The sequence below is a fragment of the Apis cerana genome, linkage group LG3 (assembly GCF_029169275.1).
Source record: "Apis cerana isolate GH-2021 linkage group LG3, AcerK_1.0, whole genome shotgun sequence".
Lineage (NCBI taxonomy): Eukaryota > Metazoa > Arthropoda > Insecta > Hymenoptera > Apidae > Apis > Apis cerana.
In genome coordinates, this window is record NC_083854.1 from 10,136,375 (window position 1) to 10,156,693 (window position 20,319).

Here is a 20,319-nt window from a genome sequence, read left to right on the forward strand (position 1 = left end):
GGAAAGGATAGGTATTCCTCTTACTGAATATTACACATTCTTTCTCGAGCGAAGAAAAAGGCAGTTTTGTCACGTTACAGTTCATTGTGCCATTCCGCTCGATGCTTCTTATCCTGTATCAGCTTATAACAAAAGTGGACCCATGCTCGCTCGTAAATTTTAAATTGATCGTACGATTTATGATTTTCTGTTGGTCGCCTCGCGTCGAAGAAAAACAGAGTAAAACGAAGTAAAGCTAGATCGTGGAGGAATTTCGAGTTGTCCAGACAATCTCGAAAAGATTCCTTTTTCCAGCTTCATAGTGAAATTTATCGTTTCATAAGAATCAAAGTCGATTCGTTTGATACTCGATATGATATTTACCGGTTGCGTCGAGTGGATGATCAAATCGTTACAGAAATATATCGATAACGTGGGAAAAATTGGAAAAATTATTCGCAATGATGAAAAGTTTAACGCAAGCACGATCAAATTTTATTTACTCATATTTCCTCTTAATATTTTTTACTCCATTAATTTCTTTTTCTTCATAAAATTGATATAAAAATTGGAATTCTAAAATTATAAAATATAATAATGTGTTTTAAAATAAAACAAAATATAACAATCGAAACAAGTAGTACATTTGACATTTGATGGATATCATGGATGGATCCATTTTAGATCAACTTCAATACTAATGCAATTATATAATCTGATATTCCCCTCCGATCCCTCGAGGAGACCTCGAAACGAATCGCAAATAATCAAACTAATCGATGTAATTTAGCAATTTCCAAATTACGGTGATCCTACACACACTTGGCTAAAGCAAAGATAAATTATTTGCCCCAATGGACCGATGTTGACGAGTCGAATTTATAAACTTTGACAATGGCGCTCGTTGGTTATAGCTCGTTGAAATACGATTTGCAAACAGTGTGATATAAAATTTAAGAGTGAAATTATATTATAATATAAATTTAAGAGTGAAATTAAGAATGAAATTAAAGAATAAAAATGATAAAGAACGTTCAACGTAGCATCTTTTTCACTTCGTCTTATTATTCTTTCAAGAATTTTCAACTCTTGTTCCTCTTCATCATCATTTTTTTCTCTTTTTTCGTTCTTTCCTTTTCCCCTCTTTCTTTTCTTTTTCTTGAGATACACGAGGGAAATGCCATTATATATTTTCCACTCTAAAGTTTCTCGTTTAAGAACGAGAAAAAGGGACGAAAAAATCATTTGTTATCAATGTATTTTAAATCGGTTGTTGTTGCAAATTCTATTTATACTATATATATAATACATAAGTATAATATAAATTATATTTATAATACTATTCGATTTTATCCGACGATTTTAAATAACGTATAAAATTTTAATAAATTCGATAAAAATGCGTAATTTCGGCTAATACGCGAATAATAATAATATCAAATATATTCAAATCGATATTATCCAACCACGATATTAACATCGTGTGTTAAGGTATGCAACGATAAATTCGCATAATATATCAACAGCAATAAAGTGAATTCCATCGACCTCATAACTTTCATATTAATATTTACAACGTTGCTGCTATTAACGAAGTGATAAGTTTGATGATAATAAAATGTAAAATTTAAAGTGTATATATATATATATTTTTATTAAATCGTATTGTTTGTTACGTCACATTTTTATTCCTGTATTGGAAAAACTTTATATTTTGTTATAATTAGTAATACAATTAAGGAATATTTGTGCAAAACGTAAACAATTTTTCATTTAAGATTCGTTCGTGCAATCGATATTTTTAGCTTTATTCTTCCTTCATATTATTTCCTATTTGCGTTTTGCGGATTTATATTTCTTATAAAATGTGCCAACATCCGTGGTTTATTCATCAGTGCACAGCAAGGCGTTTATTTATGTTAGACTATCATTTCGTGCTACCGCTATCCATTTTCTATATCTATGCGAATTTCTACTTCTATATTCTCGTTTTTCTTTCTATTTAAAACTTTGAGCTTTAAGAAATAATTTATTGATAGATAGATTTAATTGTATTTTCCTCCAACTTGAGAAATTTTTCGATAAATTTTTCAATTTAAAAATCGCGAAAAATTACGTAATTAAAATCTTTTTCTTTTTACTCTTAGAATATTATTTGAATAAATATATTTTATTATTATATACTACGACTGATACATATATGAGTAACATTTGCATACGTTTATGAAACGTAAAAAGGAATTAAAATCTGATAAAAATTTCGATTAAAAAAATTTCATTCAAATTCGTATATTTCGTTCGTAGAAATACGAAGAAAATAGAGGTACGATAAGAATAAAATTTTCCAAAAAAGAGAGAAAAAAAAATATCAAAAAGAAATTAGGAAAAAGTTATTTTCCACCTTTTCAAATTTATTCCAACCACGATATTAAAGATTGGACACGATGAAACACGATTCGCACAGGTAAGATGAAATACCGTTGGGTAGATACTCAGACGTGATAAGATGTTCAAAATAACGATCGAAAGTCTGGTCGAGATACCGAACCTTGGACCCGAATATTTATTGCGAGATAAATCGAGGTATCGAAATAGTTTGCATTCAAATGAGAGTTTCTGTGTTTCGAGAGCAAAAAAAAGAAGAAAAAAAAAGAGAAAGAAAGAGAGGAAGAGAAAATTAAATCGAAATTATGTCCATTTATGATTGCAAACGATCTCATTAATCATGTTCGATGGGGTCAATATCACATATTGGCCTTCCTCCGACGTTGCACGAGTTATCCATATATTAATATTCTTCCATAATATTTTGTTGTTCGTTCACCGTGATTTGCATTATTTTACACGTTTGCAAAATTCCCCACATGCTAATAATTAAATTTAAATATTCATACGAGTGGATAGTACATCATTTACGAATATTAATCTTCCTCGATAAATATTAATTAATATCGAAATAATTTTTCATCAGTATTAATTTATTCTTTAAGGGGGGAGGGGGAAATAATAATTATATACTTCACAAAATATTACAAACTTATTAGTTGAACAGTTTCTTCAAGAGATTCTTCTTTCCCCTAAGAACAATTCCTTCTTCTTCCCTTTAAATTTATTTCGTCACTTAGAAAAGTGGAAATATTCGAATAAATAATCGATAATTTACGCGCAGAAACTTTTATTCCCGCGATATTAATGTATTAGATATCGCTTTTCCTTGAAATATTTTCATCCCGTCAGAGGCTATCTGTTAACGTCAGGTGTATACAGGCTATCGGCTATACCGTTACTTTTACGCCGCTTTTACAAACAAACGAAACGTATGAACGCGAATGTCCCTTCCCATCCAGATAAAAATCGTGAAAATTTCACCTTATTTTTTTTTTTTTATAGATATTTCTACGAATATTTCTCGTCGATTTTCTCGAAAACAAGAGATATACTTGCTACGTGATCGTCATGAACGTACATATCGATCCTCTATTGCATTCTGTTCCCAAATGGGGACTTAAATTTCAAAGATGTGTCCCCGCAAATGGAAATGCGAAATTGATGGATCCGTCAATGTTTCAAAAAATAAGAATGTCGTTGTTAGAATTATTATTTATTCCACGCTCATTTTTAAATAGACACCAACAGCTCATAAAAATTCATGCAACAGATTATGCGAAGTACGATGAAAATTCGAAGAATTCCGTTCCCAATTGGGGACTCAAATTTCAAAGATGTGTCCCTCAAAGTTTCAAAAAATAAGAATACCGATTCGTCACAAAAATTCATGCAACAAAGTATGATGAAAATTCGTCAACGAATTCATTCGAACTCTTCTAAAATTTAAGCATTTAAAACTGCTTAAGATCGATCGTATTGAAAAAAAGAATTCACGATAAAGCAAGTTTATTTTTCGAATTTCTCGAGAAGGCCAAAGTTAAACTAGTTTGGAGGGGATTTAGAGGGATTAAGAATTGGAACTTGCTTTAATAAAAATATATACGAGGCGGGGGACAGAAAGCAGAGAGGAGAATTGATGAATTCAATTAAAGTTTGGGGCGGGCATGTTCATCCTCGGAAGTAGGCGTGTTCGTTTTAATAGTATTCGACCAGGAATTAATTAGCCAGTGTGTAAACAGGGGATGGAAGAGAAAGGATGGAAGTTTTCTCCCCGATAAGAAATTAGGACGAAATTATATATTTAACAAACAAAGTTTCTGTTTCTTCGTTTGTTCCTTCAATTCTCTCTCTCTCTCTCTCTCTCTCTCTCTTTGGAGGAAATCGTTTAACTTACGATCGAAGGAAAACTACTTCCTTTGCGTTTATATACTCCTCTTACGCATTTTTCCCCCTTTTATTTCATCAATTATTTCCGTTTGACCGCGATTAAAATTTATTGGAAGGAATAGTGGAGAGCTTTTTATGATTTCTGCGATTTTCTCCGGAAGAGAGAAATGGTAAACAAGATGTCTCTCCTCTTCTCTTCGTCCTCTTGGAAACACGATCAATCCGGGCTGTTGCGTCAAATTTAAGTATCTTATCGAAAGAGGAAGGGAGAATAAGAAAAAAGAAGATTTCTTTTGATAATTTTTAACTTAAGCGACACTTTTTCTTTATCTTTCTTTTTTTTTTTTTTAAGATATTAAGAAAACAGTTATTTTATTCGAAACGAATACGCAATGTCTGAATTTGTGATGTTCAAAATATGTCAATTTTTGCGTTTAAAGATACGTGAAAAAGAAAGATAAGAGGGAAAGAGATTCTATGATTCGGATACTGTTTCTTCTTTTTAGAATATGAAAAATATATATATATTTCTTTTCTTTGAAATATGGAATTTGGGTAACGAGATTTAAAGCGGAGGAACGATTGAAGAATTTCTGTGAATTTTACATTTTTGATGACGACGCGTCTATAATTTTGCAACAGAATTTTTTGAGATATCGTTAAAATTTGAAGTGCACAATTTCAAATTCGTTTTCTTTTTTTTTAATTTGCTTAAAAATTGAAACGAGTAAATCGTTGGTCAACTGAAAATTTGGAACCGAATTAATTATGCTAAATTAATTTTCAAAGACATTAAAAATAATCCAACTCCAACAAATTTTAGTTATTTATTAAATTTATATACGTTTTGAAAATTATTTAATCGTGTAATCAACTATTTAACACATAAGCCACGAATTACCATTTTAATCAGATTAACGTCCATTGGAAAGCTGAATTACGGTTAAATATTATATCTGCGTTAATACGAAACCAGAAATTATTTAATCGGAGGATATTTGTCATTCTGACGCGTTTTATTCTTGTCTTTTTAAATCATCTCGTTAACTTTTATCGCAACATTAGAAATATACGTTTGCGTTATATAATATCACGTCAATATTTAAAATTTTCGACGATATCAAAATTTCTAACCTTAATATATTAATGAAATTCTAAGTTTAAAATGTAAATTTATGCAAATAAACGGAATTTGGACGTAAGAGTTAATTGTGTAAAATTCACAATTCGTTTCAATTTGCATCGACACGAGCGATACAAGAAACGACGAATTGAATTTTTCCGTATTATAAATCTTTATTAATTCATTTCTCTCTCATTCTACATTATTGCGAATTGGCAACAATGAACGAACGTTTCGATATCACGTATCGTACGAGAAATTTTCTCTCACCGGTTAGAAGAATTGTGTTTATCGATATTTTTGCCGCCCAATTTCGATGATAACGAGATAAATTTTACTCCTTTCGAAGAGAAAATCGCAGAATTCTTATTTTTATCTTTATATCTCAACTTTTTTCTCCCTTGTCGCGTTAATTATTACGCTGTGAATAAATACGATCATGCTTGGAATTTAATAGATTTCGAGATTAATTTGTCTCTCGTGCAATATTCATTGCGCGATGCAAATACTGAAAGATTGATAGGAAAATAGGAGACAAGAGATGCTCGAGGAGAATTCATTTCAATTTTGAAAGGATAATAGCATTAAATTGACAAAGAGAAATGAGCATCGAAAGGATCTTTACGATTTATATATATATATATATATGTAAGTGTGTGTGTGTGAAATATTTGCAAATTTTTTTTTTTGTCAATTAGTATATACTGATATAAGCATTCACATTATTTCGAAAATTTGACAAAGAGGATTTTAATCACGAGATATTCGAAGTCGTTTCGTAATAATAATTTTTAAGTATATTTTTTTTTGATAAATCGAAAGAAAAATGAAAGTAAATATTTTTTTTCTAATTTTAACGTTATCGATTCCTTACGAGGGACGTAGCGCGCATTTATCGATTTTTCTTTTGTATTGGTCGAGGGAATAAAGTCAAAGGAAGGAAACGAGTTAAACAGAGCACTTGGAAAATCAATTTTATTTTAATTCTTTAGAAAGGTGCGAATATCCATTTTATACACGAAAGTTGAAAGTTTTGAACGACATGTCCTTTGGAAATTAAAAATTTCAAAGTAAAACTCGGAAAATTCTTAGAAAACTCTTTTATTCGGAAAGTGTGCAAAAAAATTTGTCTTTTTATGCTTCGTATAATAAACATATTTCCTAATTTCTAAAAAAAAAAAAAAGAAAAAATACGTGAATGTGATTTGAAAAGTGTCAAAAAGTCTCGAAAAAGATTGTCTTGACAATTTTTTTCATGAAATTATGAGGTAAACGTCTCTAATCATATTTACCATACAAGTTTTTAAATAGAATTTTCTTAAGACCTTTATGAACTCTTCGACCCTTGATGATATATAAAGCTTTTCAATAAGCAAAGACATTACATATTTCGAGTTATCTTCGTCTACATCAACCAGAACTTTTACTGTTGAGCATGTTAAAAATATAACATTAACATAGTCTGTCTTGTTTTCCATATTCCATGACATCGCATTAAGGAACGAATTGAATGCATAACATGATATCGTATAAGTAGTTTGCATAATACATCATGATCTTTTTGAAAATTATTATGACTAAAGACGCGTTTCTTTTTAGGTATAAGGATTTAGAAGAATTTCACAAACAATATTTTTTCTTAAATAATAAAATATAGGTTAAGAAGAACTGTCATATTAAAAGTACATTGTTACAAGAATATAATTTGATTTAAAATTAAAATAATGCTTATACATATATACGATCTTTTGATCTGTTAAACATATTTGATGTTATTGATATCAATACGTAATCAGAGCAGTTTCTAATTTTGAATATATCGGTTTCCAATTTATCCCATTCCAACTCATAATACGATTTTCGTTTCGTTGAAATTTAATATTATCGATGTCCGTTGATTGTGAAAATACAAGGTTTCCAGCTAAATTTTCTTCATATTTAATCCGAATTGCAATAATTTCGATCAATTTGTCGCAATAACAAATCTCTTCGTAACAAAATTTCAACACATAAATAAATAGACAACTTCATACGTGTGCAACTAACTTCAGGCAAAGAAAGTAACTAGATGTAACTAAATTAAACTTTTCTTACCAAACATTAACTACTTTTTTCTTATTAAAAATAAATAAATAAACAGTAATTCGATTATATCATCGAAAATAATTATTTACTTAGAAATTACTTTTAACGTAGTAATTTTAATTCTTAACATCGCTTCAATTCCTTGCCTCCTCTCTCTAAAGAAATTTCCAATCAAGAAATGGCCCATTTAACAGATTAAAACGATTCGAACAAATACATTATGGAAACGATTTAATAGAAGAATCGAGAAGAAGACGTAACATTGCAATTTTTCTCTTCATCTTGTGCACGACAATAAACAAAATTCAATTAAAAAAAATATTCTCCCTTTCTTCTTAAATAAAGATACCGTGCATTTATCGCGTCTTTTATCGCTCTCTCTCGACGTACTTTAAAGATATTTACCGACCGATTTTTTTGCTAGCCGATAGCGATACATTACCGTGTCAGGATAGATCGAAATGGAAGAAGAGAAAAAGCACTTGTGATTTTTACCTCCTATGAAAAAAAAAAAAAAAAAGAAAAAAGAAAGAAGAAAGAAAAAAATTTATGGAGGGATTGTTCTATATAAATTTTTCAGTCGCTCTGAACGCTGCATTTGCTATTCGTAGCAAAAGTCCAAGGACGAGCTGGTCTCGAAATGAGAATTCATTTCGAATACGGATGCGAAAATAGTAGCTGGAAATATTGTCGTTTGAAAAATTGTTTCACCGACCGCCTGGTTTGATTTTTCGTTTAAAATTTACTTTTTTAACCGTGAATTGTTCATGATTTTATTAGTTTTTTTTTTTTGAAAAATTAATTTAAAATTTCAAAGTACGTACAAAGTACGATGTTAATACGATCTTTTTCTGAATATCTTTATAAATTTTCTCATTATTCTATACTACTTTCAATCCAACGATCTATTAATGAACAAACCACATCACGATCTTAAATCTCAAGTTGTAAGAATTGTATAAATCCTATGAAATTAAAAAAGATTCGAGGCGTCATTCTGGATTAAACAAGTCACGTATATAGAAACGGGTATTATGAAACTTTTTTCATCGAAAAAATTCTCAACGTTGAAAGACAGATGTTGATCCACGTTGATCCGCGTGCCCGATATTTAATAATATTATTGATCTCTAACTGATCCTGGCCGATCATTTTGTTTCCAGATATTAAAGAAATCGAGGTGAACAATCAACTCGTGGAAAAAGAAAAAGAAAAAAAAAAAACGTAAGTGTGCGAAGAAGAAACGATCTTTGATGAAAAGAATAATAATCTTTAATTGGCCGGAGTCTTTAAGTAAGTTTGAACATTTTAATTGAAATACAACAATTTCAAATATTCATTTATCAATATTCAATCTTGATCCCCCTCGAATTTAAGCCGGTTTAATTAATAATTAAAGATAACGATTAACCTTGATACAACAAGATAATGATTAATTATTCGTTGGTAATCAATAGTTGGCGATTAATATTAATAATGGAAAAAATCGGAGCTGATCCAATCGTTAATAATAATTGATCGTTATTATGATTATACTTTCAGCAAACAATCAAAAATTATAAATTGATTAACCATCCCCAACGATGGACATTGTTTGCCAAAAGAAAAATCGACTATAACCTGCATCACGAACCACGTTTACTCCTTTTTCCTAATATTAATTCGAAAAATATTGCGATCAGAAGAGTATTGATCTCTACAGACGAGACCCCTTTCAATATTTTTTTAACGTGGAATGTTAACGTGCTGAAAAGAAAAGAGGAAAATTAAGAACACACACACAGGTGGGTAAAAAATATGAAATAGAATTGGGAAAGGAATAAGAAATAAAGAGAATGTAAAGGTAGAATATAAATGAAGGTTATTATGTATAATAAAAAAACATAAAAATGATACAAAGGAAATGTGTAAGAGAGAGAGAAAGAGAGAGAGATGTGTGGAAAATTGTATCAAAATTGAAAACGTGGAAAGAAAGCATTTTTAATCGTACCTTTAATAAGAAAAGACTTAGGTTTTTTTTTTGTATAAAATATTAATTTGATATTTGTTTTAAGATGATTTATCATGCCTTTAAATCCTTTAAATCTTGATAAAGAATGCTTTTGTTAAAGATGTGGTCATTAATTAGAGTGATATTAAAGTATGTTAAACGAGGTATAAAGTGCCAAATGAAATTCTCAAGTTTTTATAACAGTAATTCGATAAATTATATCAATATTAGCTCGATAAAATAATCAAATTTTGTTGTCAACATTTAATTATTTGATCATAATATTTACAATATTTACAATTAAATAACATCAATAACATAACAAAAATATTTTCTATAATTTTCGCAATTTTCATCGTGATTCATTATTGCCTGTCTTAATTAAATATTGTTCTTGCAGTATATTTGCAGTATAATTATACTCCTTATTCTTAAAGAAAATTTAAATATATTATTAATGATAATATTTCTCTTTTGTAAAAGATTAAAATTTTTCAATTTTGTTAATAATTTTTTGCATTCAAACTTCAGAACTAAACTATCATAAGTATTTAAAATCATAAAAATAAAACCAACCGAATAAAAAGTGAAAGTAATGTAAACGATTTTACAGAGAGAGAGAAATAACAGGAACCTGAAAGAATACTATACCAGAAAAACAAAGGAAAATACAATTAAAGAGGAATAAAAACGATTCCCCAAAAAAGAAGGAAAAGAAGAAGAAAATTGAAATGGTGCAAGCGTGACGAGACAAGTGAAACAAAGCGTAATATTTACATACCAATCTTATGAGAATGAAGAATGAGTTGAACGATGCATAGATATACAAGTGGAACGTGATACCTCGATCATTCAATTCGAACCAAGCTCAACTTCATTAACACCAAACTAACAAAAAAAAAAAAACAAAAACAAAAACGAAAAAAAAACAAAAAATGATGTAAACGAATTTATAGAAGGAGAAAAAACTAGAAAATCAACGAAACACTGGCCATCTATACCGGAGGACAACCAATCAACAAATACACGATTCTCCCTAAAAAAAAAAAAATCACAAAAAAAAGACAGGTGAAACAAAACGTAGTACATACCAAACTTGCGAGGACAAAAAGTGAATTGAATAGACAAAGACAAAAGAAACATGTGATGTGACTCCAATAGCTCGCTCGCTCATCCTAAACCAAGGTCGAATTCATTAAAACTGAACGAAAAGCAAAAAAATCAAGTAAAAAAAAAAAAAAAAGAAAGCGAACAAACTTACAGAGACAGAGAAAAAGAGAAGAAAACTGAACTGATTGATACACAGAACAAACAGATAAAAGTGTACCCCCCGAAAATTCCCCTCCCTCCTCTTGCAAAAAAAAAAAAGAAAAAGAAAGGATCAAACTCGAGGCAGGTGGAAGAGTGCGAAGCAACCCTTATGGAGCAGCGGTAGAGAGTGAGTCGAATCGGAGATAAAACAGAGACAAGAGGAGAAGAGAGAGGATATAATGGTGGCGCATGCTCCCCCTAGTTGTGCACGTATTGTAGAGCAGGCAGTTGCCCTCGTCGGCTCCAGGTACACGCGAAAATCCATATCGACGCCGTGTACCGTCTCCTACGGCCGTTGATAGAGGCCACGGACAGAAGCACGGTCGCCGCGCGGTTCACCGTCGCGACGCAGCTTCCTCGAGACTTACGCGCCGATCCTACACCCGGAGGTGTTGTAGGCTCTTACACCGCTTCGAGCACGTGCCACTGCCAGTCGCGTGTCACTGCTCGCAGGCGGACCAACGCGGGGCGGATCTCTCCGTCAGAAAGGGAAAGGGTTTCATCTCTTCAAACGAGACGATGTGACTTTTGCGAATGTAATCATTTCTTCTTTCGTTCTTTGACGAAGATTATTTAAGGCAAGTTGTTTTTGAAAGGGAGCAACGTTTCGTGGGTGTGCTCGAGAATTTTATCAAAAGTTTATTACCGAGCATTATGAAGAGGGATTTGGATGCAGTTGAAAAAGGGACACGTGTTTTCAACCTCGCGCACATGTATCCAAGGAAGAGATGTTTAGGAACAATTCGGAAGAAGTGAATGGACACGTTTTGTACGTTCATCTGTTATGTTCTATTATAATATATAAATAGTATATGTATCGAGTTACTTGGTTTTGAAGGGAAGAAAAAAGGATATTATTAAAGAAGAATAATCGAAGAAAGTTATCGACGAGTATATAAGTTCGTGACAGATGTATCGATAAATACGAGTTTTAATTACGAGAATATTATTTATTAATATTATGTATAATTATTCTCGATGACAAGAGATAATTAGATAAATTTTTCATAAAGGATTCGAAGGAGGATCCTTTCATTTCTAAAGAAGTTCGAACTGCAACATTATCGATATGAAACCCCTGTGAAAAATAAAATTTCAAAGGACGTTACATTAAAAAATTGGAAACAAACACGACTCGAACACTTACTTAGATAGAAACATAAATAAGTAACAGAGTTTTGAAAGATCGGTTCTAAACGTCATCCATTGAAAGTTCACCGTGATGGAGGAATAGCATTTTAAAGAAGACGTGCATCGACTTGTTCCATCGGGGCCGATAAACGTAGAAAGTTTAAGGGCCGTCTTAAGAAAGAAGAAAAGCCAAAGATTCGAGAGAGATCCTTGGAGAATTTCAAAAGAGCAAAGTTCCTCGGAAGTTTTCTAACGGTAGAAAAACAAACGGAAGAAACTACACAAGATGTAAATTTATACAAATTTCTAAGTGATTTTCATCGACCGTTCATCGTAAAAATATTCGAAAGACACGATCGACAGGGCAAAATGGACGAAGTTTCGGAACTCGTTTGCGAAGCTCTATCGACTATTGATTACAAGGGACTCTGAACTTCTCGTTCGGCTCGAGGGGTCGTTCCTCCTTACGTCGAGTCGAAATCAGGGGGCGGGCGGCGGTGCAAGCGTTGCAACCAAGCTCTCGAGCCCTCCTCTTTTTTCTCCATTACACGGCCTCTCGATCGAAACGCCAGTATCGGTTCTCCATACCGAACTCGACGTACGCCCTTTTGTTCGTGGCTTCCCACGCGATCCTTGCCGCGTTATGCCGACGCAAGAACAATAGAGGGATGAAGATCACGTTCAACGCTCGATCCACCGATGACAGGCGTCGGTAATTCGATCTCGAGCGGTTTGTCTAATAGCTGTCGAGTGCCACTTTCCAACGGATCGGATCCGACCGTTTCTCCAATTCGATTCATCTTTCGATCTGGAATGAAAAGACGGTACATGCATATCGAAGAAACCTCTGGAAGGGCGTTAACGAAGGACAATTCTATTTCTAGAAAAAGGGAGAGGATTATTTTCTTACCAATGTAATCATCGAGTGACTAAAAAAACTGTGATTCAGTGGGGCAACCAGATGAACGCTTAGAAAACGCGCAGAGGAAATTGTTGAGTCTCTCTGTAAACTTTCTCTCTGTGGCGTAAGGATATATTTCGAAGGGATATCCTGTACACGGGATATCTCCTCTCCTGCTTTGACGAAGGAATTCAATGAACTCCGAATCCGATGAAATCGATCCCCGATTTCCAACTATTTGTAAAATAATCCCGCGAAAACTTTGCTCCATTCGGTGACGTAAATCGAAGTAGAAGAGACGTGTATATATATAGTAATAATGTATAATAATGTAAAATTCGATAAGCCGTTATTGTCACGTTTCGATACGAATCGCGCGTGTAAAGATTAAACGTTGTTGTTCAAGGATTAAACATTTCTCCTCCCCTCTTGTCCCTATATTTGCCTGGTTTGCGGCAACCGAGCGCTCCGGAAAGGAATCCTCGAGGATTAACCCTCCTTTAATGGCCCAAGGATCTTGGAGGATCAACGAGGCATTAGTCGTGGAATCGACCAGCGGTCGATCGACGAAAATATCTTTCCCGAGGAGAGCAACGAGCGAAACGATTGAGCGTCGATCAGTGGAAAAAAATAGAGTGCCTCTATCGAGGAGAGCGCGTCTTCCTCCAAGGAATTAAGTTTTCTCTTAATCGATCAGAGATATCCACGAGATCGACATCCGGCACGCGAGATTACATTTCGCAATTGGAAACGCGAAATCGTGAGTCCGATCTTTCTTTTGACGCATTCATGATCGTGACAACGATACGAGGAATATATTAAGATTGGAAAGAAAATGTAAACGAATGGTATACTTGAAAATTTTCCTCGAATAATATTGGAAATATTAGAACATTTCGTGGAGAAAAATTCGAAAAACGTAAGTCAATAAGGAGCCGTGTCAGGCGATAAACATAAATTCTTCTTCGATTTCTTCCTTCTTCTTATCTTTCGAAAAAACGAACGAACGAGAACGGAGAAGCGAAACGTTTCAGTTCGCGATTAGGAAGGAAGCATGAGCTGGGAACCGAGCAATGAGACTGTTCTCGACAACGGTAATTACGTGCTGAACACGTTGCATTATATCAACAAATTGAACGAGTCTGTGAACCCAGAGGCGATCGAGTGTCTGGAACGTAAGCATCAGGAGGAGTTGCAAAAGTTGTCATTGGGGATACTGAAGGAGGATCAACAGGGGTGTGAGATCAGTTGGGACTCTTTATTGTGCTGGCCTAGGACACCTCCTGGAACATTGGTCACGCTACCCTGTTTCGATGAATTGAATGGAATCCGCTACGACAGCACCCGTGAGTAACAAATTTTATTTCATATCTCTATCGATATCACTTTAAAATTATCAATTCGACGATTTTGACGAGGGGTTATTTTTTAGAGATAGTTGGTGATTCCTCTTTTCTGAACAAGGGCACGAGATTTATAAAAATATTTGAATGTTAATATCGTGAAATTTATTCGGATATGCATTGAATAATTATCGATTTCGTTATATACATAAGCTGATTTGATGTTTAGATGATTTGAATGTTCAGATGATTAGGATTTTAATGATGTTAATAATTGAATTATATAATTCAACTTTTATGTAATATTCATTGTTTATACGATATAACAATGAATTTTTTTTAGATTCGAATTTCATTCCTATCTTTGTCTCGCATAACTAATTTTCCTATAAAAATTCGACTTTTAAAAAACTCATTTCGATCTGCAATTTCTAATTATAATAACGTCCCCTTATAACAAGACCATATTAATATTGGAGAAGGTGTTTTCATTAGTTTAATAGTTGCACGAGGATACGTAGGGAATTAAAAATGTATATACGATAATATTGTAACACTGTAACAGAGAAAGGAAAAATTTCAAGTAAAATTAAATTTCAAGTAAAATTAATTAATTTCTATTTTATTCTATTTTATCAAGTAACTCGCATAATTAATAACCGCGTTTAGTGAAAGTTACACGATTCATTTCACTCTGGATAGAAATTGATAATCCGACAGAAAATATTATCCTTCAGAAATTGAATTTCCGTTTCATCTCTTCCGTTTATCCTTAAGAAAGCAAATGTTCCTTTAATCGAAAATTAATGATCGAATTTTGGAAAAAGAAATTTTTCGAATTGATCCTTTCGATAATCAAATTTTTTCCAGTTTTCTTATTATTTCTTTTTTAATTTTTTTTTTTTTTTAATCGATTCAATATCAAATTTCTTTGATATTGACGAAATTCGTTGATTAACTAGAATTAAGATTCAATCTGTTTTTATTCCAGCTCTTTCAAGCTCAAAAGATTAAGGAAAGATTGATAAGGATTTGGATCATCGGATTAAAGGGGAAAGATTTGAGACTCGTTGTTACCGAGTCTTCTCTTCTAAACGTATTCATATCGATTCTTGAATTCTCTGACGATTTTTAGTATCAGAATATATCGCATGATTCTTTTCAAATTCTTTTTTAAATATTTATATAATATCCTCTTATATCTTCCTCTTTTTTTTCTTTTTTAATAAAACTTTTCAAATAGAATTACTCAGAATAAAAAAAAATGCTTCGTTCGTTAATACAGACGTTCAGTATCAACTATTTAAATAACGAAAAAATTAGTATTTCATTTAAAAAAAAATAAATAAACGATACACTTTCTATCCTTCAAAATTTTTTCATAATTGGCTAATTATAATTCATATCATTTAATTAAAAAGAATCTTAATTATTTACATTAATATAATAGATTCGAAGAAAATTATTTTATTCGTGATAACTATTTTTTCTCAATATTTTAACTCTAAACAATTGATTTCCAAGAAATCGTTCAATTAAAAATAATCTTGTCAATATTTCAATAGATTTAAAAAAACAAAACGAAAAAAAAAATCGTAACTTTTAGTTTGTAATATCAAATTTATTTATTTCCTTATTCATCTCCTCTATAATAAATTTAAAATCAATCACAAATGAACAATCCCATCTAAATTCTTATAGGGATTGTTGGCTGAATATAAAATACATTCGCCATTTCCATGAATCTTTACAATTGCACCGTTGAAATTGCTGTTAGCGTGAGGAAACATAATAGACCTTATCCTTGACAAAAACTCGAGGATTTTAAAGTGATCATCACTTTAATGTCGTAACGTGAAACACCCATTATATCGGATTTAATTAAATCGTTTAGCAACCGCGATCTTCCTTCGCTTCCATTTTTTCTTTATCCATTTTTTCTTTATCCCGAGAAATAAAAAGTATAATAGGACGTGTTATCTGTTCGTAGCAGTATGCTTTATTCGAAATCGCATGCAATTTCATCCATCCATCGTAACGTGAAATGAAAAAACAACGGAGTTCGTGAACTCTTTTGATGAATGTAGATACTTGGTAAATAAATATATCGTTTGTAAATAAATGAAATCAATTGGAAAAATACACAAAAAGATTTTTTTTAACAGGATTGGGATTTGACGTTGAAATTTTGGGAATAAAAAGCCAGTTTTTTTTTTTAAGTATTTTGTGAAATTATTTTATGAAATTAATTTTTTCAAACGATAATAAATAATAAGGATAATTTTTTAAGGATAAACAAATTTTGAAACTATTAATATTATTAATAATGAAACTATTTTTAGATAAATGACATATATTGGATATTAAAATGAATAAAGAAAATATAATTCTATTGAATGAACAGTTTGAAATTTCATGTTTAATATGAAGAAAAAAAAATTATCAATAGAGATTGAAATGCATAACTTTAATAGAATACAATATAAAAGAACATGTATCTCTATTGAATTGAGATGTAAAATTGAAATTTCAAAAATGACTGATAAATTTTGTTGAAGGGAATGATTATATTGTATGGTTTATAAAACAGATTAAAAAAATCTCAATTTAAAATTTTCATTTAAAAATAAAAACGATTTTATTATTTTTAAATAATTAAAAAGAATTTGCAATTAAATGTTACATATTAAAATATAGAAAATGAATGATAGAAAAACATGTTAATTATATGTTACTGGTATTGTATAATTTCATTGATCGAACGATTCAGACTTTTCTGTTTGACGTGAAAGAAAATTATCGACAGAATGCGGGAAAAAGTATGGAATTGTTGTATTTGATCGATCTATCGAAAAAAACTGCAACTCAACAAAACTCGTTCTCTGTATACGTAATAATACAAATATCACATAATTCAGCGAAAAATTGAAAAAAAAAAAATAGATTCATCTTCTTTACCATCGTTCGTATATGAAATGAGCGCACAAATTATAATTACATTGTTCGTTGAAAAATAAATCAAGTATTGAAAAACATTTATTTGTAAAGCATTCAAAGAATTTAAAAATACTAATTATTTTGTCACGGTAAAAAAGAAATATATGTATAGAGGAAATATATTTTTTTTTCTTTCTTCTTTAACAATTCGAAATTAGCATTATACGATAATTGCATTTATATTCTATTTCTTTTTGTATCTTTATTTGTCAGTGAATATTTTAGGTTATGTTATCTTTCTCTCCTTTTATCTAAAAAAACGTATGCACATACTTAAATCTATATAAAAACTATCATGGATTCTGTAAAAATAGAAATATCTTCCCTTTATAAATTTTTTCAAAATTTGTTCCAAAGTTTGTTCCAATAGTTTCGAATTTCTAAAACTGTGTGTCAATCATGTTTCATGATATATGGATTTTTCATTTATCATTTTGACTTTCAATATTTTCGAAACTCAATTCCTTTTTTATTTATCGAATTTCATTTTGGATTTTCAATTATTCGTTAATTCATATGGTCAATTAACATGTTTTTATTTTACAACTTTTATCGCCAATTTTGTTTAATTTTTCACTATGGTCAATATAACTTTCCGTCATTAATCTTCATTTTATCAATTTATACGATGTTCATTTGATGATCTCAAATTTAAAAACGTTTCATAAATATCAAACTTTACAGTTTTTGATTTTGAATCGTAAATTAATTTATTACATAAAGTATATCTATCCGTCTTTTATTTCTATAAAATCTTTTGGACGAATGGATATTCAAGAAATATTGTACGTATAAGAAAAGTTTTTAATGTAAGAACTTGAAAAAATAATAGAATCATATCTTTTTTATGTTTTCATCATTACATTTAAAAAAAAAATATTAAAAGAAATTGTTATTGCATTAGTAATTTTTCATAATATTAATTATAGATATTTTGGTAAATAAAACAATTAAATTTTTTCAAATAATCTTATATATATATAGAAAAAATAGTTCCTTGTTATCTGAATATTATAATAAAAATTTGCAATTAAAAAAAAAATTAAAAAATTGCAATTAAATAAAAGAGAAAACATTGTCCTAGAATATCCTAGATTATTCAAATCCATGCAATCTAACCTCAAAACTTTTTGTTCCATTATCATCCAACCTCGTATCCAATATCCACCTTGATCGAACGACTAAACGAAAGCCATGGAAAAGCGTTTTCCTAAATGTCTTACGCATTTAGGTCGACATAATTTGAATTCTCCAGTTCAAAAGAAATCCTTTTGCGTACGAGTACCGCTCGAAGGCAACCTCATAAAGGAACTAAGCAGCGTAGAAAACGGTAATAAAGATCGCTTTAAAAATTGCTTCTTCTTTTTTTTTTTTTACTACAATCGATTACAATCGATATATCCCAAGGCTCGTAAATATCGTCACGTTTTTGACATGTAGCTTTCGTTTTAATGGTACACTTATTTTTTGCAACGCACAATTCGTAAAACAATCTTATGCACGAGTCTTCACAGGAATATCAAATCTTGATTTATATACAAATGCATCAAGTTTGGTACATATATATATATACATATATGTACGTATTCATCTCGCGAAACCCGAGTTATATCTAATCCATGTTCGATCCAGAACCTATGATTGGGTGGATTTTCAACGTTCGATGTCATCCATTATTGACAAACGATAATTGAAATAAAAAAATTTTTTTTTTTTAATCTTGGTTTTTCCTCTATTGTACTTATTTGTCATTGGAAATAGAATTTAAAATAATTCAATATTTTAATATTCTTTTAAGGAAAATATTATAATATTTTTGGAGTAAGAGTTTAATATAATTATATATTAGCGATAAAAACAAATATTCAACATTGATGACCTTTGCATTATTTTTTATAAAAAAGTCAACCACCTACCACTATAGCAGCGATTGATCAATCAGTAATGAAAGGTCGCCATTATCATATGCCTTTAGGCATCGTTATTACATTATCAGAATTTTCAGACATAGTTACATATCAAAGTGTAATATAATATATTGAATTGAACAGACGATGTAGATTTTTTTATAATGTAATAGAATTTTCAATATTTGAATCGACGGAGAAATATGATTCTATTTGCTAAGAAAATTTTGACATGTAAAAATATTTTTTATTCTTATTATTTTATTCGTTTCAAAACAAATATTATTAAAAGATAATACAAATTAAGAAATTATAAATTTTGTTTTCAAAAGTAATTAAAAAATATATGAATTTTATATATGGCATATAAGCATATTTTAATATACATATATATTTAATGTATATTCCTGATACATAATGTATATATTCCTGAGATATGCCAAATAAAAATTAGAATAGAAATAAATTAAAACAAAATTCATTAAAATTTCATAGAAGGAAATTGTTACAAGAAAGAATGTTTCATAATTCATTTGCATTTTTTCCCTTAGAAATATAACCTATAATTTTTAAATACTTAATCAAATATTCTATTGAAAATTGAAGCTAAGAATTTTATACAAAAAAATTATAAAAAAATTTGAAATCTAATTCTAATAAAAATTTATTAAATTGTACAAAAATTTGGAAAAATAAGTTAAATAAATTAGTGATATTGAACAATTAAAGAACGTTTTGTTGAATAATGCAAATTAGAAAAATATTTTCGTGTTTTCTATTATTCCAATAACTTACTAAATGATTAGATTTCGTTTTTAATTAGAAACAGAAGCGTGATCGTATACGACACGAGGTTAATTATGAAAGTAACCGGTCGTGCAGCCTGGTCGCGCCATTTAAGATCAAATTACATTAGCATCGTGTAATGTCAGTGGAAAATAAATTGTGGCCAATGTGTATTCCTCATTCTGTTAGCACTACAGACTTTCGCAAATTCGTGGTTACTATCTTTCAATGAATATTCATGATAAGAATTTGTAAACCATTAACGCTATTGACACTCTCTTCATGAATTAATTTAATATTTCCGTCTTAAGTGATCAATTTTGTCATATTGTGAATAATTATATACATCAGTTTAAATAATCGATTTTCATTGTTATATATTGTTTTTTATTGTTCAAAGATTTTGATTCGAATTTGTTTTTTTTTTTCGTTTCTTTAATTAGATAAGGAATCATTGATAAAAAAGAGATAAAATCTAAATGAATTAGAGA

The 20,319-nt window shown here is 30.3% G+C and overlaps 1 protein-coding gene across 3 annotated transcripts in view; it reads left to right on the forward strand.

Annotated features, from left to right (window-relative positions):
* The first annotated feature begins 8,625 nt into the window (after positions 1 to 8,625).
* LOC107998066 (diuretic hormone receptor) overlaps positions 8,626 to 20,319 on the forward strand; it is a 64,522-nt gene continuing 52,828 nt past the window's right edge. For 2 of the 3 annotated variants that reach the window (XM_062072802.1, XM_062072804.1), the window contains exons 1-3: positions 8,626 to 8,755; positions 9,005 to 9,246; positions 10,066 to 14,141. In XM_062072802.1, coding sequence (XP_061928786.1) covers positions 13,850 to 14,141 — 292 coding nt within the window. In that variant the 5' untranslated portion in view covers positions 8,626 to 8,755; positions 9,005 to 9,246; positions 10,066 to 13,849. The remainder of the gene's footprint in view (positions 8,756 to 9,004; positions 9,247 to 10,065; positions 14,142 to 20,319) is intronic. The other variant, XM_062072803.1, reaches the window with a different exon arrangement.